Raw genomic sequence first — 26,916 nt, 5'->3', positions numbered from 1 at the left:
AAAGACAAAGCACAACACAGCAAAATAGTTATCACTTGCATATGAATGTGTTTGTGCATGGTGTTGCCTCTTGGCCCCATCAGAACAATAAGTGATCAGTTTTCTAAACAAAGATGCTCTGATCGCTGATCCCTACCCAGGCCGACTCCACTTATCTCATCTCCGCTCTTTCACCAAACACACACACACACGCGCGCACACACACACACACGCACACACACACACAGATACGTACACGCGCAGACGTTCTCAAGCATCAAAGGGTTGTGGTCAGTGGTAACAGTAGTCCTCTGTGTAAAGCCTAACTGCCAGAGGCAGTCAGGATTTTTCATTGCAGGTCCATCTGCTGGATTTGGTGAGCCCGGTGGGTCACCCAGCTTTTACAAGTTTACCCCAATCTTGCACTTCCATCTGTCTCTCTGACATCACTGCGCTGACCTTTAAACTGTTGTGTAATCCATCAGAAAACAAAGGATTGGTTCCTTCCTGCTTTATACACTTGATAAATGAATTAAAAATGCAAAGCAAGGAAATTAACTCTGTGGCACAACCTAGTTGATGGTTTGTGCAGTTTGAGATCTGATTCCATAACAGTCAGCTTTTTAAAAAAAAGTCAGACTGCGCTTATTATGCAAATTGATCTCTCTAAAGTTTATGCAAATGATATGAGAGGATACAAACAATCACACTAAATCGTAGCTGTTTAAAAATATCCAAATGTATTTAAAAAAAAATTTCTATATTAATAATGGAACCAGGTAGTCTTCCAAGAGGTCATAAAACCTTGCATCAGAAGATCACATTTTTAATATCACCACAATCAAATAGAAATCTTAATTAACACCATGTTTACAGTAGTCCCAAAAAAACACTTTTGTCTTGCATTTACACCTCACAATCAATTAACAAGTTACCTGTCTTTATCGCAATAATTCATTCAACGGAACAAAACGCAAAACTAAACAGAGATAGGCGGCACAGCGGCACGGTGGCCGACTGGTTAGAGCGTCAGCCTCACAGTTCTGAGGACCCGGGTTCAATCCCCGGCCCCGCCTGTGTGGAGTTTGCATGTTCTCCCCGTGCCTGCGTGGGTTTTCTCCGGGCACTCCGGTTTCCTCCCACATCCCAAAAACATGCATGAATTGGAGACTCTAAATTGCCCGTAGGCATGACTGTGAGTGCGAATGGTTGTTTGTTCCTATGTGCCCTGCAATTGGCTGGCAACCAGTTCAGGGTGTACCCCGCCTCCTGCCCGATGACAGCTGGGATAGGCTCCAGCACGCCCGCGACCCTAGTGAGGCGAAGCGGCTCAGAAAATGGATGGATGGATAGATGGATAAACAGGGATAAAACATACTTGTCAGACTGGATTATTGCTGGGCTGTTCAGTAATGCATTACTAAATGGAATTTGAATGGAGACATCCTGTTAGATTGTCATATGTGGAGGGGGCAGCTATTCCAAAGCTTGAAGGCACAACAGATTATACTGCCTTTTTTAAAGCGTTAGAGCTTGAGATTGGTCATGTAATTTGACCATCATCTGCTAATCTAGTGGAATAAGTATGGATTTGACTACCTCTTATAATTTGATTGTGTAAAAACTCAGGTTAGGTGGAATAAACAGTATTGCTGAAGAATGTGACTGTGCTAAAGGCACGCCTATTTTACGATGCATACTTTGTGTGTTATATCCTTTGGGGCAATGTAAAACTACCTTACCAGCTCTATTCTCGGCAATTTGAAATTTAATGAGACCTTTTGATACAGAGGACCACACAGATGAGTTATAGTCCAGTTAACTCAATATTAAAGATTTAATCTACTTTACCCACACTGTGTTCAGTAACATAAGGAAGGTATTGTCTCCCTATAGAGATGCCCGTATTCATTTTCTTTATTATCTGTATTGTGTCCATGTGCTCTTTCCATGACAACTGAGTTTTTATTACACCTCACCTTGCTTTACATTTATCCTTTTCCCATAATATACATTTTTCATTGTTTTATCCAGTAATCTAATGAAAAGCACATGCACTTTATTACTCTTAAATGTTCAATAAACATCTTGCTTCAGGGCACATTTAGTTCATCATTTCGGATGAGCTACTACAGTGTCATTGTACAACCCCAATTCCAATGAAGTTGTGACGTTGTGTTAAACAAAAATAAAAACAGAATACAATGACTTGCAAATCACGTTCAAACTATATTTAATTGAATACAATACAAAGACAACATATTTAATGTTCAAACTAATAAACTTTATTGTTTTTAGCCAATAATCATTAACTTGGAATTTTCTGGCTGCAACACGTTCCAAAAAAGATGGGACAGGTGGCAAAAAAGACTGAGAAAGTTGAGGAATGCTCATCAAACACCTATTTAGAAGGTGAACAGGCTAATTGGGAAAAGGTGGGTGTCATGATTGGGTATAAAAGGAGCGTCACTGAATTGCTCAGTCATTCACAAGCAAAGATGGGGTGAGGTTCACCTCTTTGTGAACAAGTGCGTGAGAAAATAGTCGAACAGTTTAAGGACAATGTTCCTAAACGTACAATTGTAAGGAATTTGGGGATTTCCTCATCTATGGTCCATAGCATCATCAAAAGGTTCAGAGAATCTGGAGAAATCACTGCATGTAAGCGGCAAGGCCGAAAACCAACATTGAATGCCCGTGACCTTCGATCCCTCAGGCGGCACTGCATCAAAAACCGAAATCAATGTGTAATGGATATCACAACATGGGCTCAGGAACACTTCAGAAAACCAATGTCAGTAAATACAGTTCGGCGCTACATCCGTAAGTGCAACTTAAAACTCTACTATGCAAAGCAAAAGCCACTTATCAACAACACGCAGAAACGCCGCCGGCTTCTCTGGCTAAGGTAAAGAACCTTAGAATCTAAGATGGACTGATGCAAAGTGGAAAAGTGTTATGTGGTCCGATGAGTCCACATTTCAAATTGTTTTGGGAAATTGTGGACATCTTGTGCTCCGGGCCAAAGAGGAAAATAACCATCCGGACTGTTATGGACACAAAATTAAAAAGCCAGCATCTGTGATGGTATGGGGTTGTGTTAGTGCCAATGGCATGGGTAACTTATACATCTGTGAAGGCAGCATTAATGCTGAAAAGTTTTGGAGAAACATATGCTGCCATCCAAGCAACATCTTTTTCATGGACGCCCCTGCTTATTTCAGCAAGACAATGGCAAACCACATTCTGCACGTGTTAAAACAGCGTGGCTTTGTAGTAAAAGAGTACGGGTACTAGACTGGCCTGCCTGCAGTCCAGACCTGTCTCCCATTGAAAATGTGTGGCACATTATGAAGCGTAAAATACGACAACGGAGACCCCGGACTGTTGAACAGCTGCAACTGTACATCAAGCAAGAATGGGAAAGAATTCCACCTACAAAGCTTCAACAAACAGTGTCCTCAGTTCCCAAACGTTTATTGAATGTTGTTAAAAGAAAAGATGATGTAACACAGTGGTAAGTAAACATGACGCTTTCCCAGCTTTTTTGGAACGTTTTGCAGCCATAAAATTCTAAGTTAATGATTATTTGCTAAAAACAATAAAGTTTATCAGTTTGAAAATTAAATATCTTGTCTGTGTTGTGTATTCAATTAAATATAGGTTGAACATGATTTACAAATCATTGTATTCTGTTTTTATTTGTTTAACACAACGTCCCAACTTCATTGGAATTGTGGTTGTAGTTTCGGTTAATCCGGTTCCATCACATACTGCAAAAACTTGCCCGTTTGTTAATTGCAGGCTTTATTCAGTGTACTGTATATTCAAAGGTTTTGTTGTTGTTGTTTCAAAATTTAATCCATGTTTTGTGAGCCTGAAAACAATCATTTCTCAAACCAGGTGGATAGCTCTTAAAAGAATGTCCTCCTGTTTCCATGTGTGCAACACATGTCCATCTTTCGTGAAACAACGACACGGTTGTCCCAGTATCACATGACAATGCACGAACATCACCAACAATAAAACAATAATTGTGGATCAGCGTGTTGGATGTTCTTTACCTTGGCTTTAAGCTGGGCTTTCTTTCCAAAGTGGAAATTCTACCTCGTTGTCAGTCCACATAAATGTCTCCTTTATTGCCCGATTTGCATTGGCCACCATTGTTGGGAGTATGTTTGCATCGCACAGGCTTTTTGGTGACTTCCTATGGAAGGGTTACAGTGCCACTTCAAGGCTGGCATATATAATATAATATTTGTTGAAACGATTCCATGTTCACAGGAAACATTTTAAAAACGAATAACATTTTCTGTGTGGACGGAACTGTCGATAGGTGTGAATGTGAATGACTGAATGTTTTGTTTTGTTTTTTGTCTATATGTGCCCTACAACATGAGCCACACTGATATGCAATCTGACAGACAAAAGTAGCTGAGCATTTGAGAAACTGGATTAGATATTGTTCATTCATCGAGATCATCATCTGTCACTGGGCAAACGGACATAGAGAGACACATATTTATAGCATACGGCTATTTTAGAGTTTGACCAATCTGTAAAAACTTGCATGTTTTTGGTCTGTGGGAGAACGAGAGAGAACCCATGCAGGCATATCGAGAACATGTAAACTCCAGTCTGAAAGGCCCCAGCGGGCAGGTTTGAACCCAAAACTTTCCCGCTGTGAGGTGACAGTACTAACCATCGCACCACTATGGCAACAGACAGGAGTAGAAAAGAGGAAAATGTGTGTTAGCTTTTTTTAATAGGAGCAGCTTGAAAGGAACAGTCCTCGTGTTATGTCAAAGAAAAAAATGCATCCCAATGCTGCTGTTAAATTAAAGTGAATACATGCTACTAAAACTGCAACTGGACTTTAACAAACTCACCATGCATTTCCAGGATTTGAGAGAAAGAAATCTGAAGGTTAAGATGTCTAAAATTACTTTTCTGACAATTGACAAATACTATACCTACTAAACTCTAAATACCTACTTGATAGAACTCTGAAAGGCCTCAGTGACATCCCAATGTCTCCCTGTGTGTCAAACTGAATGTGAGTTTAACTTGTAGAAAAAGTATCTGAGCATGCAAGGCTATCAGGGCCATGTAAACACGGATGTGGATAGAAGCCTCCTGTTGTAACGTCATACGGCTGTTCAAAGAGAGCAAACCTCCATTCATGTTGATAAGAAAGTTTATGTGGGGTTGAAAACAAAAAGTCATACAGTATATCGGCATCGAGAGCATCATAGACTTCCAAAGAACTTTAAATACGAAGAGACAGACAGAACATTTTATTTGGTACCGTTGTATTGTTTTCCGATTCATGGATTCACATCAGATTGACTATTCTATTTAATAAAGCTTAATGAATAATACTTTTGAGTTTTTTCCATCACAAAATGCAAATTGAGTCACAGATGCTCTCAAAAATCCACATTACTGTAGATCATACAGGACAGGTCGAGATAGAATGAAGATATATAAAAATATACAGTATATACTGTATTGTTTCATTGAAACAATTAGAAAGGAATTTAATGTAATATTAGTCTCTATATCAGATCAGATGAAGATCAGTAAAGAGGAAGGAAAAGGAAACATGCAAAAGAAATGAAAACTCAGACGGCTGACACCCACTAAGGGCTACATTATGTTTTAACATGATAAGCGCATCGAGGAAACTTTAATCTCCTAATTAGCAACGACATGGAAAGTAACATGCTCCAGCTAGGGCCAACCAATAAAGAGCTGACAGTAATCACTCAAGACATGCTCTGGCCCAGTTTGTGAGGACTGATGGTAGATCATTTTATGCTTACACCTGTGGGCAATGACAACAGGTTTCGGGCAAAACCAAGAGCAAAGTCATATTCGGATTTAGATTTCATGCACCTGATGTCATGTAGTTTTTGTTATTTTTCTGTCTTCTTGGTTTTTCTTTTGCATAAGGAAGCTGATTATGGTTTGAACTTCAAACCTGACCGTAAACAACAGCTGTAAATAGGCATTATATTTATCCAACTTGCACACGTTCACATTTATTTTCCTGTGCAAATGTTTGATTAATAGCTTAACCATAGCAGCTAGAAACATTGGCTTACTTACCGATCACACTACAAGGATAAAAGCCAACATGTTAACACTGTTATATTCACAATTTCATAGGAGACTTGAAATCTAGTTTTGTTAGAATGGATTACTTGTGAAGTAGGAGTCATTTGAGCCAGGTCAGTTGGGCCCAGTGCTAATCAGCGTTGTCACTTGTTTCCCACACACGAGTGGAAAGAATGTGAGGATTGGTCTGCTTAGCTGCATTTCTTGCCTAATTCTCTTATGTCTCTAAGTATGTGGAGTGTGGAGTCCAATACTGGAAGGTCAGCATTTAAAATGGACAATCATTTTCTGTGCTGCCAGCTCTAAGACTTGTCTTGGTCACGAGATTACTGTTGCTATAAACTATAGTTGAATATACACAAATACTGTACCAGACATGGTATCTTCTCTTTATTGGACAAAGGAAGGTGGCTTCACATTGGCACCCTTTAGTCCATTTTAATGGAACTTGACTAATTTTCTTTTCTTTTTCTTTTCACCCCACTGTTGTGGTTCAATAGGACATGTATGAACGTATCAAGCAAACTCATGGTATGGACTAAATCATGATGCCATTTTTCTTCTATGCAGGTAAAACATCCAACCATTTTCTGTACCGCTTATCTTCACTAGGGTCGCTGGCGTACTGGAGCCTATCCCAGCTATCTTCGGGCGAGAGGTGGGATACACCCTGAACTGGTCACCAGCCAATTGCAGGGCACATAGAAACAAACAACCATTCACACTCACATTCACACCGACGGGCAATTTAAGGTCTTCAATCAACCTACCACGCATGTTTTTGGGATGTGGAAGGAAACTGGAGTACCCGGAGAAAACCCACGCAGACACGGGGAGACCATGCAAACTCCACACAGGCGAGGCCGGGATTTGAAGCCCGGTCCTCAGAACTGTGAGGCAGATGTGCTAACCAGTCGTCCACCGTGCCGCTGCAGGTAAACCAAACTTGGTTAAATTGTGACTGAAGTGGCACAACAGCGCTGTCACTGGCACAGAGTAGCATGTGTAGGCTGTTGCAGAAAACACACAGAGGTATGAGGAATGTGCACTGTGGCATAGGGCTGGCCCATATTGGATAAAAATGACATTGCGATTTTTTGTAAATCTGCGTTATATATTGCGATATGAAACAATACAGGATCTGTGCTGGGAAAGTTCGTTTTCAATTCACCATTCCAAAAATTAACTAGTTCAATTCACCATTCCAAAAATGAACGGGTTCAGTTCATAGATCATAATTCAAAATTCTGAACAAAGTTCACCGGTCCAAAAATGAAATAATTCATAGTGTTTTTTAAAAATACGATATGTTGCTGACGGGATATTACCCTCAAAATACTGGCATTTCATTCCCCCATCGTTGCCACCCATTCACTCCACACAAGCAGCCAGCTGCAGCTTTCACCCTACAATGTTATAAACATGAATGAAAAACGTGTTGCATGAATGGTGTTTTTTTTTTGTTGTTATTTTTTTTTAAATGAGGAATTAAAACAAAAAACAGGACTTTTGTCCTTAATGTGCAAACAAAAACACACAACACTGTATGACAGGAACGATGGTGAAAGAACAATGATAACTTTGCAATCCCGGGGATCTCGTTTGATGTGCGTCCCTTGTCTGAGACACACAAAAATGAACAGGGGTGCATAAACTAAGATGAATCTGCGTCCAAGGTTGCAATGTTATGGATTAAAATATTCCATCTTGGTGCTGGATATCCAGCGTATGATTTATTTTTTTGACAAGAGTGCGACTAATTTGGTCGCATATGCACCCTAACTTCTGAATGCTAATGCTAACAAAAAGAGAGAGAGCGGGTCCACCTGTACGCCCAGCCTTTTGAGGAAGAAATGTGACTTGAAACCAGACACATAAAACCCATTTGGTCTCCAAACCAATCATAAATAGTGAAGGGCGGGACGGGAATATCCTACCCTCCCTCCGATCGGGCGTATGTGCGGCTGCATATGTGTGCGCGCACACGTGTGCGTGCTTTTCAAATGCAGGCATTTGTAAGGGTCTTTATAGCTACGTTTTCTGACAGCAAACTGGTTGTTGCACAGTTATAGAAAGTTGAGCGGCATAAATGGAATTAGTTCCGAAGCCTAACCCCACCGCGACAATACATCCATCCATCCATTGTCTTCCGCTTATCCAAGGTCGGGTCGCGGGGGGAGTAGCTTCAGCAGGGAAGCCCAGACTTCCCTCTCCACAGCCACTTCCTCCAACTCTTTCGAGGGGATACCGAGGTGTTCCCAGGCAAGCCGAGAGACGTAGTCTCTCCACCGTGTACTGGGGCGTCCCCGGGGTCTGGAACACTTCACCAGGGAGGTGTCCAGGAGGCATCCTAAACAGCGGTTCTACTCTGAGCCCCTCCCGGATGACCGAGCTTCTCACCCAATCTCTAAGGGAAAGCCCGGACACCCTGCGGAGGAAACTCATTTCGGCCGCTTGTATCCGGGATCTTTTTCTTTCGGTCACGACCCACAGCTCGTGACCATAGGTGAGGGTAGGAACGGAGATTGACCAGTAGATCGAGAGCTTCGCCTTTCGGCTTAGCTCCTTCTTCACCACAACGGACCGATACAAAGTCCGCATCACTGTAGACGCTGCACCGATCGGCCTGTCGCTCTCGCGTTCCATTCCTCCCTCACTCGTGAACAAGACCCAAAGATATTTGAACTCCTCCACTTGGGGAAGGATCTCATCCCCGACCCAGAGAGGGCACTCCACCCTTTTCCGACTGAGGACCACGGTCTCAGATTTAGAGGTGCTGATTCTCATCCCAGCCGCTTCACATTCGGCTGCAAACCGCTCCAGTGAGAGTTGGCGATCACGGCTTGAAGAAGCCAACAGAACCACATCATGTGCAAAAAGCAAAAATGCAATACTGAGGCAACCAAACCGGACACCCTCTACGCCTCGGCTGTGCCTAGAAATTCTGTCCATAAAAGTTATGAACCGAATTGGTGACAAAGGGCAGCCTTGGTGGAGTCCAACCCTCACTGGAAACGAGTCCGACTTACTGCCAGCAATGCAGACCAAACTGGCACCGGTCGTACTGGCACCAGAGCCTTTAGGAACTTTAGGCGAATCTCATCCACCCCCGGGGCCTTGCCACCAAGGAGTTTTTTAACCACCTCGGTGACCTCAACCCCAGAGATAGGAGAGCCCGCTTCAGAGATCCCGGACTCTGCTTCCTTATGGGAAGGCGTGTCGGTGGAATTGAGGAGGTCTTCGAAATATTCTCCCCACCGACTCACAACGTCCCGAGTTGAGGTCAGCAGCACCCCATCCCCACTATAAACAGGGTTGATGGTGCACTGCTTCCCCCTCCTGAGACGCCGGATCATGGACTAGAATTTCCTCGAAGCCGTCCGGAAGTCGTTCTCCATGGCCTCACCGAACTCCTCCCACGCACTCTCCAGCACCCCCTCTAAGGACTCCAAGAAGGGTGGGTACTCTGAACTGCTTTTGGTGCATAGGCACAAATAACAATCAGGACCTGTCCCCCCACCCGTAGGCGTAGGGAGGCTACCCTCTCGTCGACCGGGGTGAACCCCCAATGTACAGGTGCCGAGCCGGGAGCAATAAGTATACCCACACCTGCTCAACGCAATTCCAGAGTGGAAAAGAGTCCAACCCCTCTCAAGAGGACTGGTACCAGAGCCCAAGCCATGTGTGGAGGTGAGGCCGACTATATCTAGTCTGAACTTCTCAACCTCACACACCAGCTCGGGCTCCTTCCCTGCCAGAGAGGTGACATTCCACGTCTCTAGAGCCAGTTTCTGTAGCCGGGGATCGGATCGCCAAGGACCCCGCCTTCGGCCACCGCCCAGCTCACACTGCACCCAACCCCTATGGCCCCCCCCACAGGTGGTGAGCTCATGGGAAGGGGGACCCACGTTACCCTTTTGGGCTGTGCCTGGCCAGGCCCAATGGGTGCAGGCCACCAGGCGCTCGCCTTCGAGCCCCACCTCCAGGCCTGGCTCCAGAGGGAGGCCCGTGACATCGCAACGATGTGGGAACATTTTGGATTCAAGCCAGATGAACGCGGGCGCCCCGCTAACACCAACGAGCTGGTATGTCGAATTTGTATGAAGTCACAACAAAGACAACACAACTTAAAACCTCAAAAAGACAAAATCCATTTTAAACACAACCATCCTTCCCAATTTCTTTAGCTGGGAAGAAAAAAACACGATGGTACATTTCCCATTTCCCGTCAGCTTGCAATTATCTTTTTTTTGCCCAAATAATGCAAATACAAACGTGACAACATACAGTATGGTCACATTATATACAGTATAGCGTACTCACTATTGTCAGAGATGGAGCCATTGAACATATTGACAAAGCAGATTTTTAAAAAAGGCTTCAGACTTTTGAATAGTACAAATCTTGAATCAAAACATGTTGCTTTGATCTACTTGTGCTGTTATTAATGTTGCTATTTGTGCACTTTTTCTTTACCAACTGGAAACTTGATTGGCAGCATATTTCCTGATGGCGGCACAGTGGCCGACTGGTTAGAGCGTCAGCCTCACAGTTCTGAGGACCTGGATTCAATCCCCGGTCCCGCCTGTGTGGAGTTTGGATGTTCTCCCCGTGCCTGCGTTGGTTTTCTTCCTCCCACATCCCAAAAACATGCATGAATTGGAGAGTCTAAATTGCCCGTAGGCATGACTGTGAGTGCGAATGGTTGTTTGTTCCTATCTGCCCTGCGATTGGCTGGCAACCAGTTCAGGGTGTACCCCGCCTCCTGCCCGATGACAGCTGGGATAGGCTCCAGCACGCTCGCGACCCTAGTGAGGAGAAGCGGCTCAGAAAATGGATGGATGGATGGATATTTCCTGATAGGGCATTAATGACTGTTTATACCTCCGTACCAAATGTTTAATATTTGTTCAGTGCAATTTTTGTGAACAGAGGCAGAGTGTGTTCAATTTGTTTTTAATTATCCAAAATGTTTAATTTATTGTACTATATTACAATGCTAATGTTTAATGTATTATTTGGATTAATTGTTCTTAAAAAGGATGTACTTGAATTATTTGGCTCTATGCTCCCAACCTTCTTTGCACCGCGGACCGGTTAGGACTGCATTTTTCTCACGGACCGGCTGTGGTGGCGTGCATATATATACACACACACGCTCGCTTCTGCTTCCTCCTTCGCCGTTCGTGGTGCGTCCACTGTAGGTGCGATGCAGGAGTGGGGGTCGGAGTTATTGTAGGCAGCCAGACAAGACTGCAGTTCCGTAGCTCCTCAATGAGTAGACTTTTAACTCCGTAAAGTAGTATTGCCTGTGTCGAGCAGCAACCTACGACTGTATCTGTATCAGAGCGGACACGGTCCGTGAGAGTTAACTGTTGTGATAAACCCGTATTTTAAGTAGGAATCCTGATATAGTGTTGTTTCGTTCCCGAACGTTTCGTTCAAAAGAAAAAATCTTTTCAGGAAACGTCCATCCATCCATCCATTTTCTGAGCCGCTTCTCCTCACTAGGGTCGCGGGCGTGCTGGAGCCTATCCCAGCTATCATCGGGCAGGAGGCAGGGTACACCCTGACCTGGTTGCCAGCCAATCGCAGGGCACATATAAACAAACAACCATTCGCACTCACATTCACACCTACGGGCAATTTCGAATTTTCAATTAACCTACCATGCATGTTTTTGGAATGTGGGAGGAAACCGGAGTACCCGGAGAAAACCCATGCAGGCACGGGGAGAACATGCAAACTCCACACAGGTGGGGCCGGGGATTGAACCCGGTCCTCAGAACTGTGAGGCTGACGCTCTAACCAGTCGTCCACCGTGCCCCCTTTTCAGTAAACGTAATGAACTTAATTAGTTTATGAAATGATTATGTTCTTTGAGCTCTGCCACCGTTAGCCAGCCCGCTCGGACCGGAAACAGAAGCGTTCGAGTCTTGACGTGTCAAATGAGACGACAGCAATGGCAGGTCACTCCTCTTTCCACCATTGTAGTGGGTTGTTTTTCAGGGGCAAAGTCTCACAATCTCTGTACCTCCTCGCTTCATCACTGGCCTGGTCAATCACAGATCTAGCTGCTGTGCTCCTCACTTCAAAGTCTTCTTCAAACAGCTGGTCCAGAGCTGATATTTTTTTCTTTTTGCAAGGAGAGTTATGAGCTGGAAAATGCAATAGGGACATATAATGAAGCCTCACATAGTTCCACTACAAATTTGAGAACAATAAATCTGATCTGCAGGATTATGTTTATTTATTTAGGTATGTCATCTCAATAAATTATAAATATATTGTAATTTATAAATTACAATAAATATATTGTCATTTATTGAGATGTACTGTACACACACACACACACACAAACCTGTTGATATATCATGGGTCTGGGGTCTATCAGTGGTGATGTCTTGGTCTTCATTGGCAGGGTGAGTCTGACATGGATGTGTCTGCACTGAACCCTTCTAAGCTGGATGGGCTGCTGCCTAGAAATAAAGAATATATCATCCTACAGTCAGTGTATGGCTAAATGTAGTGTACTGTAACAGTAACAGTAGTGAGAGCAAATATTGTAACAGCAACAAAGCACAGCAGACTGACATAATAGAATCAGAATGTATTCTAATGTACTTTGAGTAAATGACAGTTTGTTGAGTGTTGACTTGAAGTACTTACATTTTCATTCAAGGATGTTGCGTCTGCTGAGATGCTTGTGAATATCCTCTCAGCATCATTGTCACTCAGAAAGGGCAGAGCCTTAAACCGGGGATCCAGAGCTGCTGCAGTGTAAAAGAGATCATCGAGGCCTGGGTAGCGTTTCTCCAAGTCATTCGTGAATGCCTGCTTCATCGCTCTGATTACCACTGTCTTTATCTGATGCTTCAAAGTTATTTGCTTTGACTGGGGAAATCATTGAAAGTGTGGGCTGCTTGTCTTCAGACATGGTCATGGTCACAAGTTTGACCGTTGCCATCAGCTTGACAATGTCTTCACAATTGCAAAAATCTTTGTCCTTTAGAGTGTTGACATCTCCTCCATTTCTGAGATCCCTGGACAGGAGTGCAGCAGAAATAGCAGGTTGTTGCTCCAAAAAGTGTTCAAGCATGTCATAGGAGCTGTTCCAATGGGTTGTCACATCTTGTGGGAAGGCGAGGCCAGCAGTTTTTGTTTCTCCTGTAGAATTTCTGCTGCCTTAAAACTGTGGTGAAAAAAAACAACCACTCTCCTCACTTTTCCCAGCAACCTTGCTACCGTGTTCACTCTGAAGGCTTTCTGTGTGGCAAGATTAATGGTGTGTGCAAAGCACATGAGGTGAGGGCTCATCTCTGCTTCCTCCCCAGCTAACACCATATTACTGGCATTGTCCAAACCAGGGCTAGATTCTTATCAACAAGGTTCCAGTCAATGCATGCCTGTTTCAGCAAAGTACCTATATTCTTCCCGGTGTGCGACCCTTTAAACACCCTTGTCTGTAAAACATGACACTTTAGCTGCCAATTTGAAATAATATGGTGGGCTTTCATGGTCACATATGACTCCGTTGCACATGACGTCCAAGCATCAGTTGTTACTCTATGTTGTCAAGGAGCATGCGCGATGGTCGTTACGTGTGCTCTCGCGTTGTTTTTAAGAGAAAAACACTAACCTCAGGCAACCGGTTCCTAGTCTCGCGACAACCGATCCACAGCTCGACATTCGATTGATCTAATGCTCCCCAGCGGAGAAAATAAATAACACCAGAGCAATGCATGCGACTAGTTTCTCCAGAAAGGAGGCATCGTGAAGCTGTCATTGCAAACAAAGGCTTTAGTACAATGTATTAAAAACATACCAGTTGGTGTGTTCAATACTTTTCCCCTGTGTCATTTCACATTATTACACACAACTTATTTTCTGATCTTATTTTTCTACTTTCTTTGTATATATGGATTACTTGGGTTGTTCCCAACATTTGGTAAAAATTTCATGTCAATAAGCACCTTTGGAAATATATTTAGTGAGAAAAATCGTGACGTCCTAAATACTTATTTTAGTCGCTGTGTGTTGGTGTGTGTGTGTGTAAATATATATATATCAGATAAAAATACATTTTAGCTGTCACATATACATGTAGGGTGAGTACACATTTGAGATGAAAAAAACTAAACAAAAAAAATGTGAATTGGCAGACCAAGTTGGGGTGAAACATTCAGTCAAGTGGGTTAGAGGAATGTTGCTATCAGTTGGTCTAAAACTGCAGGTACCTTTGTCAATATGACCTGTGACCCCATGAACAATTTGTCCTAATGACTGTCACAGTTTGATGATTGCCAGGAAATGGAATTGGGCAACTCTTGACAAAAAAAACACTAAATAGCCACAGAATCAATAACAAGTTGGGCAATTCAATAGCAAAATAAATCCAAAGAGGCAAACATTACTTACCGCTGTGGAAAGTCTAGACGCCAGCGTCATCTCCAGGTTCCCTTTGAGCCCCAGTAGTGCGGGAACAAGGATGAACACCTCTGAGACCTCCGTAAACACAGTCCAGTGCTGAAACAATCACAATGTACATATACTATCAACATAGCATAGTTAACCGCAGATTAAACAACCCAGGCGCATTTATGCTGATAAATTCGTCTTTAAATTGCCCGTTGGTCGTCACAACTTTGTGCTTTGACATTAATTCACTTGTGAGGTCCTTAAAGTCTTTCCTTAGACGTAATCAGTGGCAGAGCCAGGAATTTTTCAGTGGGTTGGCCAGAAATTTTGCGGGGTGGCCACAAAATCAAATGTTAGCTAATATGAGCTCATGTCTACATTTGCAGATACACGCTTGCATAATGATGCAATTTAGACCTGGTACACACATAAAGATTTTTTCCACTCATAAAAGATTTTTTATCTGCAACATACCCCACACATAAAGATAGAAAATCGGGGGTTCAACAGTTTTGGTTGTGTGGTGTGTTCCGAGAATCTCAACACTGCTGACGACACGCATAAAGATTCTATTGCACCGCCGATCTCGAATTCTGGATACGCGCCAATGTCTCCCAAGTGTTCCTGAAGGTTGCCAGGGCCAAGAGCCTTATAAAATGGCGATGTTCTCAAAAAATGCTTTGGAAAATACTTCTTGCTGTGTGGGGAACCCACTTTTACACATAAAACGACATCGGGTAAGGAAGGCATTTTTTATTTCATTTAGGGTACCTTCCGTGTTCGTCAATCTTGGGTGCTTCTTTGATTGGCTACATTCTTTTTCACGTCACCATTCTCGGCGTCATGACTCAGGAGAAGTCTGACTTCCCCACACACATGAAGAGTTTTGGTCGTAAATATTGAACATGTTCATTATTTAAGACTGTCGGCCCCGACCTGTTTCAGACACTAAAATGGGGATGAATCGACTCTTAACAAACATCAGACCTAAGGACAATCATCCATCCATCCATCCATCCATTTTCTACCGCTTATCCGAGATCGGGTCGCGGGGGCAGTAGCTTTAGCAGGGACGCCCAGACTTCCTTCTCCGCAGCCACTTCCTCCATCTCTTCCGGGGGGGATCCCGAGGCGTTCCCAGGGCAGCCGAAGGATGTATTCTCTCCAGCGTGTCCTGGGTCGTCCCCGGGGTCTCCTCCCGGTGGGACGTGCCCGGAACACCTCCCTGTGTTCGGGAGGCCTACAAATCAGATGCTCCAGCCACCTCATCTGGCTCCTCTCGATGTGGAGGAGCAGCGGCTCTACTCTGAGATCCTACCGGATGACCGAGCTTCTCACCCTATCTTTAAGGGAGAGCCTGGACACCCTGCGGAGGAAACTCAATTTCGGCCGCTTGTATCCGGGATCTTGTTCTTTCGGTCACGACCCAAAGCTCGTGACCATAGGTGAGGGTAGGAACGTAGATCGACCGGTAAATCGAGAGCTTCGCCTTTTCGGCTTAGCTCCTTCTTTACCACAACGGATCGATACAAAGGCCGCATAACTGCAGACGCTGCACCAATCCGCCTGTCGATCTCCCGTTCCATTCTTCCCTCACTCGTGAACAAGACCCCAAGACACCAATACTTGAACTCCTCCACTTGGGGCAGGATCTCATCACCGACCTGGAGAGGGCACGCCACCCTTTTCCGACTGAGGATCATGGTCTCAGATTTGTAGGTGCTGATTCTCATCCCAGCCGCTTCACACTCGGCTGCGAACTGCTCCAGTGAGAGTTGGAGGTCACGGCTTAATGAAGCCAACAGAACCACATCATCTGCAAAAAGCAGAGATGCAATACTGAGGCCACCAAACCGGACCCCCTCTACGCCTGTGCCTAGAAATTCTGTCCATAAAAGTTATGAACAGAATCGGTGACAAAGGGAAGCCTTTGGCGGACCCTCCTCTCCAGCACCCCTGAATAGACCATACCAGGGAGGCTGAGGTGTGCGATCCCCCTGGAACACACCCTCCGGTCCCCCTTCTTAAAAAGGGGGACCACCACCCCAGTCTGCCAATCCAGAGGCACTGTCCCCGATGTCCACGCGATGTTGCATAGGCGTGTCAACCAGGACAGCCCTACAACATCCAGAGCCTTGAGGAACTCCGGGCAAATCTCATCCACCCCCGGGGCCCTGCCACCAAGGAGCTTTTTAACCACCTCGGTGACCTCAACCCCAGAGATAGGAGAGCCCGCCTCAGAGAACCCAGACTCTGCTTCCTCATGGGAAGGCGTGTCGGTGGAATTGAGGAGGTCTTCGAAGTATTCTCCCCACCGGCTCTCAACGTCCCGAGTCGAGGTCAGCAGCGCTCTATCCCCACTATACACAGTGTTGATGGTGCACTGCTTCCCCCTCCTGAGACGCCGGAAGATGGACCAGAATTTCCTCGAAGCCGTCCGGAAGTCTTTCTCCATGGCCTCAACGAACTCCTCCCATGCCCGAGTTTTAGCTTCAGCGACCACCAAAGCTGCATTCCGCTTCGCCAGCACCGCGGTACCCATCAGCTGCCTCAGAAGTCCCACAGGCCAAAAAGGCCCAATAGGACTCCTTCTTCAGCTTGACGGCATCCCTCACCATTGGTCCTCAGGACAATCTTATAGGATAATCTTAAAAGACATAAGATTGTCTGTCGTTTGATGTGTTTGGTCGGGAAGGGCCACAAACAGGCCAATTGTCTGTTTGCGCGTACCGGCTTTACCCGTGACTATTCCATATTGTTATTTTGAAAACTAAAATCTCGCTGTGTGAGCTGAGAGGTTGCGTGCGCATGAACGGTGAAGTGTGGTGGTGTCTCCACACTGCATCCGTACCCATCTCGATTGGTTGATGTCGGGTGAAAAAATTTTTTGCGTGTTCACACGATGGTAGCATGTTTAATCCACACTCACTGATCAAGCACAACGGTAGACTATAGTCATGGCTAGCATAGTGGAGGAGCAGAGAAACTTGAAAACCCTGGATCCTGCATCATATAAGTCGCATCATAGGCTGCCCAACAACTGCTTTTCATCGCAACACCAGCACCTTGCTGCACAATCCAACAGGGCAGCGGGGTTAAGATATTGGGGTGTTTATTGCTTAAAAACATGAAGGCCATACTCCGTTATGAAATCCTGTCATGCACGCTCTTCAGTGAGACGATCAAGCCAAGTCTTTATGAGTAGGAAAAGAAGAATATCGGGTATCGTCTGTTGTGCTCTCCACAGATGGGTGGACTTCCAGGGCAACGAAAAGCTATTACTACGACTGCTCCAGACATCAGAATCAGCTGTATTGGTCAAGTATGTTACATACAAGACACACAAGGAATTTGTGCCCCCTCTGTGAGAGTCACACAGGCATAGGTAGCCTCCTGACAGAAGCAGTGACTGAGTTGAAGATAGAGAGACCCAATACTAATATCCCAGTCACCACAGATAATGCAAAAAATATAAGATCAGGTATGCTTTGCTTTCTTAAACTTCTTCTTTTTCAATGATGTGGCTTGGCTAGTGTTTAATTCACTATCCATTTTTAAATCAGGAAATTTATTTATTGTCCATATCTTCTTTATCTGATGCAGGTTAATTAAATCTACGAGTATTTATTCTTAAAAAAATACTTTTAAAACACCATTTTCACATCATTCCATGTGCAAAAGTCAGGGGAATGTGATGTCACACCATCCCTCCTTCGGGCAAAAGGGAGTAAGTAGTATCACAGGTAATATAGCTACGAGCTAGTGCGATCCTTTACATTTGAGCAAGCCTACTTTGTTAAAAATGGATCGGTAGGAACTGAAACCGTGTCAGGCTGTCAGCATCAAAGGTAAGTGTGCACCTTCATTTTCACCTATTAAACTGCCTCAAAAAAGTAGTCCCCAAGCTTTCGCGAGCCTACTGAGCACTTGGGTAGCTAGCTGTTAGCCGCTAATGCTGGTGAGCTAGCGCCGTTGTTCTACCATTAATCAATGACAGCGTAATACATTTAGCGCATTAAATTAGCCATGAACACGATTTCGGGATAGTGTTGTGCTGATGTTGGTGGCAACAGTATATGATGGTAAATACAAACTGCAGTCAGGGCAGCTTTCAGTCAAAGAGTTGAGGTCGGCCAGTGGGGCTAATATGCCCGTAGCATTGTTCATGCAGGAAGCCTTAATAAGGTGGGGAGGCCGACTTCAAAATAAAAGCTAAAATAAATAAATACATTCTCGGGCATTGAATCGATTGCAACTGGACTGTTCTGTTTTTCTAACCCTATAGAACATGTTTGGATGAATTCGAGATGAGACTGAGAGCCTGGCCTTCTCGTCCAACATCAGTGTGTAACTTCACAAATGCACGGGTGGAAAAGTGGTCATAAATTCCCATAAACACACTCCTAAACCTTGTGGAAATCCTTTCCAGAAGAGTTTAAGATGTTACAATTGCAGAGGGTGGATTGATGTCATTTTTTTTATGGATTAAGGGATTCAATTTTATGGATTAAGGGATTCAGAATGAGGACCCGGGTTCAATCCAGCCAAGTCCCTTGACAATCCCGCCTGTGTGGAGTTTGCATGTTCTCCCCGTGCCTGCGTGGGTTTTCTCCGGGTACTCCGGTTTCCTCCCACATCCCAAAAACATGCATGAATTGGAGACTCTAAATTGCCCGTAGGCATGACTGTGAGTGTGAATGGTTGTTTGTTCCTATGTGCCCTGCGATTGGCTGGCAACCAGTTCAGCGTGTACCCCGCCTCCTGCCCGATGACAGCTGGGATAGGCTCCAGCACGCCCGCGACCCTAGTGAGGAGAAGCGGCTCAGAAAATGGATGGATGGATGGGATTCAGAATGGGATGTCACTTAAATTTATATCAGAGTCAATGCAGGTGAGTGAATACTTTTGGCTCCACACACACACACACACACACACATATATATATATATATATATATATGTAGGCGGCACGGTGTACGACTGGTTAGAGCGTCAGCCTCACAGTTCTGAGGACCGGGGTTCAATCTCCAGCCCGACTGTGTGAAGTTTGTATGTTCTCCCTGTGCCTGCGTGGGTTTTCTCCGGGTACTCAGGTTTCCTCCCACATCCCAAAAACATGCATGGTAGGTTAATTGAAAATTCTAAATTGCCCGTAGGTGCACCTGCATGAATTGGAGACTCTAAATTGCCCTTAGGTGTGAATGTGAGTGCGAATGGTTGTTTGTTTGTATGTGCCCTGCGATTGGCTGGCAACCAGTTCAGGGTGTACCCCGCCTCCTGCCCGATGATGATAGCTGGAATAGGCTCCAGCACGCCCGCGACCCTCGTGAGGAGAAGCGGCTCAGAAAATGGATGGATATATATATATATATATATATATGGATGGATATATGGATGGATATATATATATATATATATATATATATATATATATATAAATACACACACACACATATATACGTATATATATATATATATGTATACATACACTATTTATATGTATATATATTTAAACATACATACATGGAAAGGTTTATTAATTTCCATAACTCCATTCAAAAAGTTAAACTTTCATTGGTTATAGATTCAGGGCCCACAATTTAAACAATTTCAAGTATTTATTTGTTTATTTTTACATAATTTGGGCTAAACCTACAACATCAGGAATTCAAAAAATTAGAATACTGTAAATAAATCAGACCAAATTTTGCAGGGCATAAATGTTTTAAACTGAGTGTCACACACTAATCATCTACTAAACTCAAAGCACCTGCATAGGTTTCCCCAGGTGTCATTAAATTGCTTCAGCTTGGTCTATTTTCCTCCGTTGGGTTCAATATGGGGAAGACTGCAGACGTGACAACAGCCCAGAAGACCATCATTGATACCCTCCATAGGTTGAGTAAGTTTGTAGCTAAGGAGGCTGGCTGTTCACAGAATGCTGTGTCCAACCATATCAATGTGTCCAACCATATCAATGGAAAGTCTAGTCGAAGGACAAAATGTGGCAGGAGAAGATGCACCAGCAAAAGAGATGACCATGGGCTTCAGCGGATTATCAAACAGAGAAGATTCAAGAATCTAGCAGATATCCAGGAAGAGTGGAATGAGGCGGGAGTCACAACTTCAAAAACCACCACATTCCGACGCATCCGGGAGAGAGGCTACAACTGTCGGGTTCCACGGGTCAAACCACTTGTGAGCCTGAGCCAACGTAGGAAGCGTCTCAACTGGGCCAAGCAGAAGAAGGACTGGACTGTTGGCCAGTGGTCCAAGGTCCTCTTTTCCAATGAAAGTAAAGTGTCCCTTTCATTCAGGAATCAAGGTCCAAGGGTTGGAGGAAGACGGGTGAAGAACAGAACCCAAGCTGCTTGAGGTCCAGTGTGAAATATGCACAGTCAGTCAGGATTTGGGATGCAATGTCCAGTGCAGGTGTTGGTAAACTCTGCTTTCTTAAATCCCAGGTCACTACAGCAGTCTACCAGAATGTTGAGAGGACTTCATGATTCCTTCTGCTGGGGATCTGTACGGAGATGCAGACTTCATCTTCCAGCAGGACCTGGCCCCTGCCCATAGCGCCAGAAGCAAATCCTGGTGTGATGCCCATGCCATCACAGTGCTTGACTGGCCAGCCAACTCGCCTGGATCTAAACCCCATTGAGAATCTACGGGGTATCATCAAGAGGAAAATGAGGGGCACCAGACCCAAAAACAATGAGAACTGACAGCAAGCATCAAGGAAATTCGGGCTTCTATAACTCCGAGGATATGCGACAGGCCGTTTGCCTCAATGCCACGGCGCTTCGAGGCAGTGATTAAAGCAAAGAGATCCCCAACCAAGTATTGAAGATTAACGTATCGTTTTGAAAGTACCATATTTTGATTGATTTAATGTGACCCGAATTTCTTTCTTTTTTTCTACAAAAACAGAGAAGTAAATGGTGATTTCTTCACAGTATTCAATTTTTTTGAATTCCTGATTTTGTGGGGTTTATGAACTGGAAGCCCAAATTATGTAAAGATAACCAAATAAATACTTGAAATTGTTTAAATTGTAGGCCCTGAATCTATAATCTATGAAAGTTTAACTTTTTGAATGGAATTATGAAAATAAATAAACTTTTCCATGATAATAAAATTTTTTGGAAAGGGTCTGTACATGCGGCACGGTGGCCGACTGGTTAGAGCGTCAGCCTCACAGTTCTGAGGTGCGGGGTTCAATCCCCGTCCCCGCCTGTGTGGAGTTTGCATGTTCTCCCCGTGCCTGCGTGGGTTTTCTCCGGGCACTCCGGTTTCCTCCCACATCCCAAAAACATGCATTAATTGGAGACTCTAAATTGCCCGTAGGCATGACTGTGAGTGCGAATGGTTGTTTGTTTCGATGTGCCCTGCGATTGGCTGGCAACCAGTTCAGGGTGTACCCCGCCTCCTGCCCGATGACAGCTGGGATAGGCTCCAGCACGCCCGCGACCCTAGTGAGGAGAAGCGGCTCAGAAAATGGATGGATGGGTCTGTACATACATACACACATGCACATATGCACACTGGTATGTGTGTATGTGTGTGTGTGTATGTGTGTGTGTGTGCATGTTGTTTTATCAATCTGACCTTGACACAAAGGAGAAAAAGGAGCAATGCAAACTATGTGATGCACTAATTTAATTGTCTTCATTCATCAGGGAATTTTGAACATAAGTTTTGTTGTTTTGTTATTTGTAAATAGTTTGACAGTTAACGTTGTTAATTTTAGTCAAAAATATTTGTGGCCCTTTAAAATTATCCTCACACCAAGCAACTGCTCCGCAATTCAAAAGACATCACCAACCACCCACAAAGAAATAAGCTCCATGTCATGTTATTTTTAAAATATGTGGCTGGCTGGTATAAACTGAACAGTGGGCTGGATGGGGCCCAAAGGCCAGACTTTGGTCATTTCTGTCTGGCTTATACTCTTTGACTGCCAGATACATAGCTACTCAACAACTCACTTCAGTCATTAAATAGCTATTTTTTGCAGTTACCTCTTGAGCAAATGAACAAAATTAATTGGGAATGTGAGCATATTAAATCTTTGTCTCAATAGGTTAGCACATTAGGGGGAGCAAATGGCAAGTTGGTGGTGTACAGTAGTAACCAGGAACACTGTAGCCAGCTATTGCTAACATTGAGGCCATTGATCCATCTCCAATAAAAGTGCTTATCTTTGGAGCTAGTTCCATAGGCTCCTTGCATTTACAGTCCAGTCTACTCAGGGCTAAATCAATGCGCCTAGAATTCTATGTCAGGGAACACTAAAAACGAAACGGATAGAGGAATGGACGGCAAGGAAATGGGCATTAAAGATGTCAGCTATGTTGATCCTACTGTCCATGCAGATGTAGAGGACAGAAAAGAATTGATATCAAAGCTCTGTGTTTGTGTTTGTGTATTCTTTAGGTGTGGCGTTTAAACACTAGTAGTTACAGTACTTGTGACTTTGCCTTTGCTGTCGTTAGGTCAAGCAGAGCTGCTTACAGCCAAGTCCCTTGACTTGGCTCACTGCCATCTGCCAAAGCAGCAGCCTTGAGAGCACCTCTGTGAGCACTCCTCTCCTCTTTCACAGCCACATGCTTTTAGAGCTTACTCTATCTCACTCTACTTCTGTCTCACAAGCTAGCTCTTGGCCCCCCCTGTGGTGATATATGTTGTTGTCTCCACTGAAAACTGGCTTTTAGCCAAAGAAGCCCTCGCTCTTCATGGCCTCCTCTGTTCTAGGAACTTGACAGGATAACCCCTGTACCACTATGTGAAGACCTATAGGAGTTCTGGTATGCGATCTCTTCCAGGGTCAAGTAGCCCTCTTAAGTAACATGGCCGTATTTCATTTGTGATCACTTACTTGCTGTACCAATTGAGCAGCTGAACCTCAAGGCATGCAATGTTGACGCAAATTGGCAGCGTCATAGAGCCCTCAGTAAGTCGTGTCTGTTTCAGTTTGCAACAGTTATGGATAATACAGTTTGGGTACAACCCCACTGAGGATTGATTAAGTTCATTACACAGTGCTTACAGAAATGCACTGCATGTAAGCGACAAGGCCCAAAACCAACAATTAATGCCCGTGACCGTCGATCACTCAGGCGGCACTGCATCAAAAACCGACATCAATGTGTAAAGGATATGGGCACCACATGGGCTCAGGGACACTTCAGAAAACCAATGTCAGTAAATATAGTTTGGCGCTACATCCGTTAAGTGCAACTTGAAACTCTACTATGCAAAGCAAAAGCCATTTATCAACAACACCCAGAAACGCCGCCAGCTTCTCTGAGCCCGAGCTCATCTAAGATGGACTGATAAAAAGTGGAAAAGTGTTCTGTGGTCCGACGAGTCCACATTTCAAATTGTTTTTGGAAATTGTGGACGTCGTGTCCGCCGCGCCAAAGAGGAAAAGAACCATCCGGACTGTCATGGACGCAAAGTTCAAAAGCCAGCATCTGTGATGGTATGCGGCTGTGTTAGTGCCAATGGCATGGGTAACTTACACATCTGTGAAGTCACCATTAATTATAAAAGGTACATACAGGTTTTGGAGAAACATATGCTGTTATCCAAGCATATCAAGCCCCATGAAACTAAACACACACATACACACCCTGTTGCCATTGGGGAATGTGTCCCAATTATCTTCATAGACTTCATAGGAAGTAATAAAAGGAGAGGAGATGGGGGTAAGGGTAAATGGGAGTGTGTAAAGCTGGCCACAAGTTAGATTTTTTAAATTTAAAATACAATATTTAACATATTTATAAATGTATACTGCATTCATTATTATTATATTATTATTATTATTATTATTAATCATCTAAATAGTCATACATCCAACTACTGGCAAACTGCTCTGGTGCCACTGTGTGAAGATGCATTAAATGCAAAGGCAGAGAGAAGCACGAACAAGCAACAACAAAGGAGGGAAATTAATGTTCTAAACATAGACATGCAATTCAATTGTTGACAACTGTGTTATAACAAATGAAAAGCAACTTCTCTTGACTGCAATCACTGCACGAGATGCACAGAAAATAATTTATTAAGAGTAATGTAATAAAACACATTGATTGACAAGTGTCTTTCTACTGTGTTGGTAGAAAGACGTAATCACGATTCAAAGAAGAACAAAAAGAAATATGTGCAAGCTGGATTGGAAGCACAGACTCTAAGTAGGAGCATGTCAAGTACTTACTTTTGCCAAACCAACTGTTTCTAGTATTTGGGATGTAATATTGTCTCTATGAGCGGCACGGTGGTTGACTGGTTAGCGCGTCTGCCTCACAGTTCTGAGGACCGGGGTTCAATCCCCAGCCCTGCCTGTGTGGAGTTTGCATATTCTCCCTGTGCCCGTGTGGGTTTTCTCCGGGCACTGTGGTTTCCTCCCACATCCCAAAAACATGCATCAATTTTCTGAGCCGCTTCTCCTCACTAGGGTGCTGGAGCCTATCCCAGCAATCATCGGGCAGGAGGCGGGGTACACCCTGAACTGGTTGCCAGACAATCGCAGGGAACATACAAACAAACAACCATTCGCACTCACATTCACACCCAGTCTCCAATGCATGCATGTTTTTGGGATGTAGGAGTAAAACGGAGTGCCCGGAGAAAACCCACGCCACGCCATAGCCAAAATATAGGAACTTTAACTCACTAAGATAATAGCTCTTCTCACGGTAGGGTTCAATACATTAGTCAACGAGTCAACTTTTACTACTCTCAATCTTAGGTCAACTAATCGCTAATCACATTTTTAGCATCTTGTCTTTCAATCGGCCAATTTACAGTGGACTTTTTACTTGCCCACCTGGTGCCGTCACCTGTCTATAAAGACGCTGTGGAGCAGTAAAATGTCCGGCCAATTACGCGACACAGCCTTCATACATCCATGTGGGTCTGAGAATATGAAAATAAGCCGGTTGTGAATTAGCATAGCGGTTAGCTTCGCCAGCTTTGTCTATTCCGATCGATAGACCTAAAATATTTATACCAGCGGGACCACACGACTGCCGACGAGGAACAGGGGCAGTGGCGCAAAGTGAAGCTCCATCTTAAAAATGTTATGTCCAATGGCCAGAAAAAATCTGTGTGCTAATGAGAATCCTCACAGAAGTTGTGATACAATTCCTTCTTCTTCTTTCTACATTATTTATTCACTCAATGTTTTACCACGCAGCACGCCCGCGACCCTAGTGAGGATAAGCGTTGTAGAAAATGGATGGATGGATGAAATATTTATATTATAAGCCAAGGTAACATTTATTAATCCCACAATTGGGAAACTTGAATCTTTTTAGCAGCATGCTGGATAGAGGAAATACAAAAATAGCATGCAGGCGAAGACATTTCGCTGCAACTCAGCACTCATTACAATATTGATGCAATAAATACAATAAAATAACACATTGAAATCATAATTCATTTTTATCTGATTACATAATATACTGCAACAGGGTCAGATTTATCCAGTATCTTGCATCGGCAAATGCAACGTAAAATGACGTCTTTGGCGATGCATTCTTCAATTTCCATTGCTACAATATGTGATGAATCTTTTTAAAGTTTACAGTGAGTAAAACCCTTCTCTGAGCGGTCATCAGTTCTCAAAACAAAGACTGATTTCTCCTAACTCAACAAAAAGAGCAAGGATTGATAACAGAAATTAAAACTACATGCCAGGCAGAGGTAAACAGAAAGGCAATCGCTGATTGATAGATAGAGCTTTCAAATGTTAGGGAACGTCCGTATTTTGTTATGGAAATCACAAAACGCTGACTCATTCCAGCCGTAACACTGGGTAAAAATTTCTTAAATTAATTTGATGAAATAAACTCTGTATTTTAGGATCAAACAAACGGCTTGTCGACATTGAACAGTCGCCCAACCTCCCTGCTTTCTGAGTACTACTGCCGGTGAATACTTGCACGATATTTTATTAAGCCCCGCGGCTACCGAGCCTTGGAGGCGAAAGCTTTCTTTACGTCCGGTGTCAAGAAATTGTAAGTCACTTATCATCGCCTCCATTGCACCATGTTGGTATCACGAAGAGAGGACCACGGGGAAAAACATTAACTAGCGTGGTAGTCAACTGCCCTTTTCTCCAACGTCCACCCTCATGTCCCCCCGGACAATCAGAAACCACAGACTCATGAACAATATGCAGGGTTGCTACAATAGAATTTCTGCTTTTCCACGAGTCAAACATTCTCACAATGCATCGCATTACTTGTTCAAAAGGATCAAAAACATGCCTCTATATAGAGAGTAAATTGTTTTGCAATTTAGGAGAGAAATCATAAAATTAGACAGTGATTTAGTAGTTAGTGAAACTTTTATTCAAATTATTGCCCAAAACAACATTTTGAAAAATTGC

At 43.8% G+C, this 26,916-nt stretch overlaps 2 protein-coding genes across 6 annotated transcripts in view; both read right to left on the bottom strand.

Moving 5' to 3' along the window:
* The window catches only part of slc41a1 (solute carrier family 41 member 1), a 72,397-nt gene that overhangs the window by 32,172 nt on the left and 13,309 nt on the right, over positions 1-26,916 (bottom strand). For 3 of the 4 annotated variants that reach the window (XM_061786134.1, XM_061786135.1, XM_061786133.1), the window contains one exon: positions 14,518-14,625. The exons of the other annotated variant lie outside the window; for it this stretch is intronic. In XM_061786134.1, the coding sequence (XP_061642118.1) occupies positions 14,518-14,625 (108 nt within the window). The remainder of the gene's footprint in view (positions 1-14,517; positions 14,626-26,916) is intronic. 4 annotated transcript variants of the gene reach the window in all.
* On the bottom strand, positions 4-14,507 carry LOC133484062 (uncharacterized). Of its 2 annotated transcripts, XM_061786138.1 has the most exons (3): positions 12,769-14,507; positions 12,461-12,578; positions 4-12,257 (listed from the first exon to the last, which is right to left on the bottom strand). In XM_061786138.1, the coding sequence occupies exon 3, from the start codon at positions 9,049-9,051 to the stop codon at positions 8,131-8,133; it is 921 nt and encodes a 306-aa protein (XP_061642122.1). In that variant the 5' UTR covers positions 9,052-12,257; positions 12,461-12,578; positions 12,769-14,507; the 3' UTR covers positions 4-8,130. The 2 variants fall into 2 exon arrangements, with proteins under 2 accessions (XP_061642122.1, XP_061642121.1); XM_061786137.1 differs by having other exon boundaries at positions 12,461-14,507.

This window comes from Phyllopteryx taeniolatus, chromosome 9 (assembly GCF_024500385.1).
Source record: "Phyllopteryx taeniolatus isolate TA_2022b chromosome 9, UOR_Ptae_1.2, whole genome shotgun sequence".
NCBI classification, from domain to species: domain Eukaryota; kingdom Metazoa; phylum Chordata; class Actinopteri; order Syngnathiformes; family Syngnathidae; genus Phyllopteryx; species Phyllopteryx taeniolatus.
Note: the sequence above shows the minus strand (reverse complement) of the source record. Positions and strands in the feature narration are given on the sequence as shown.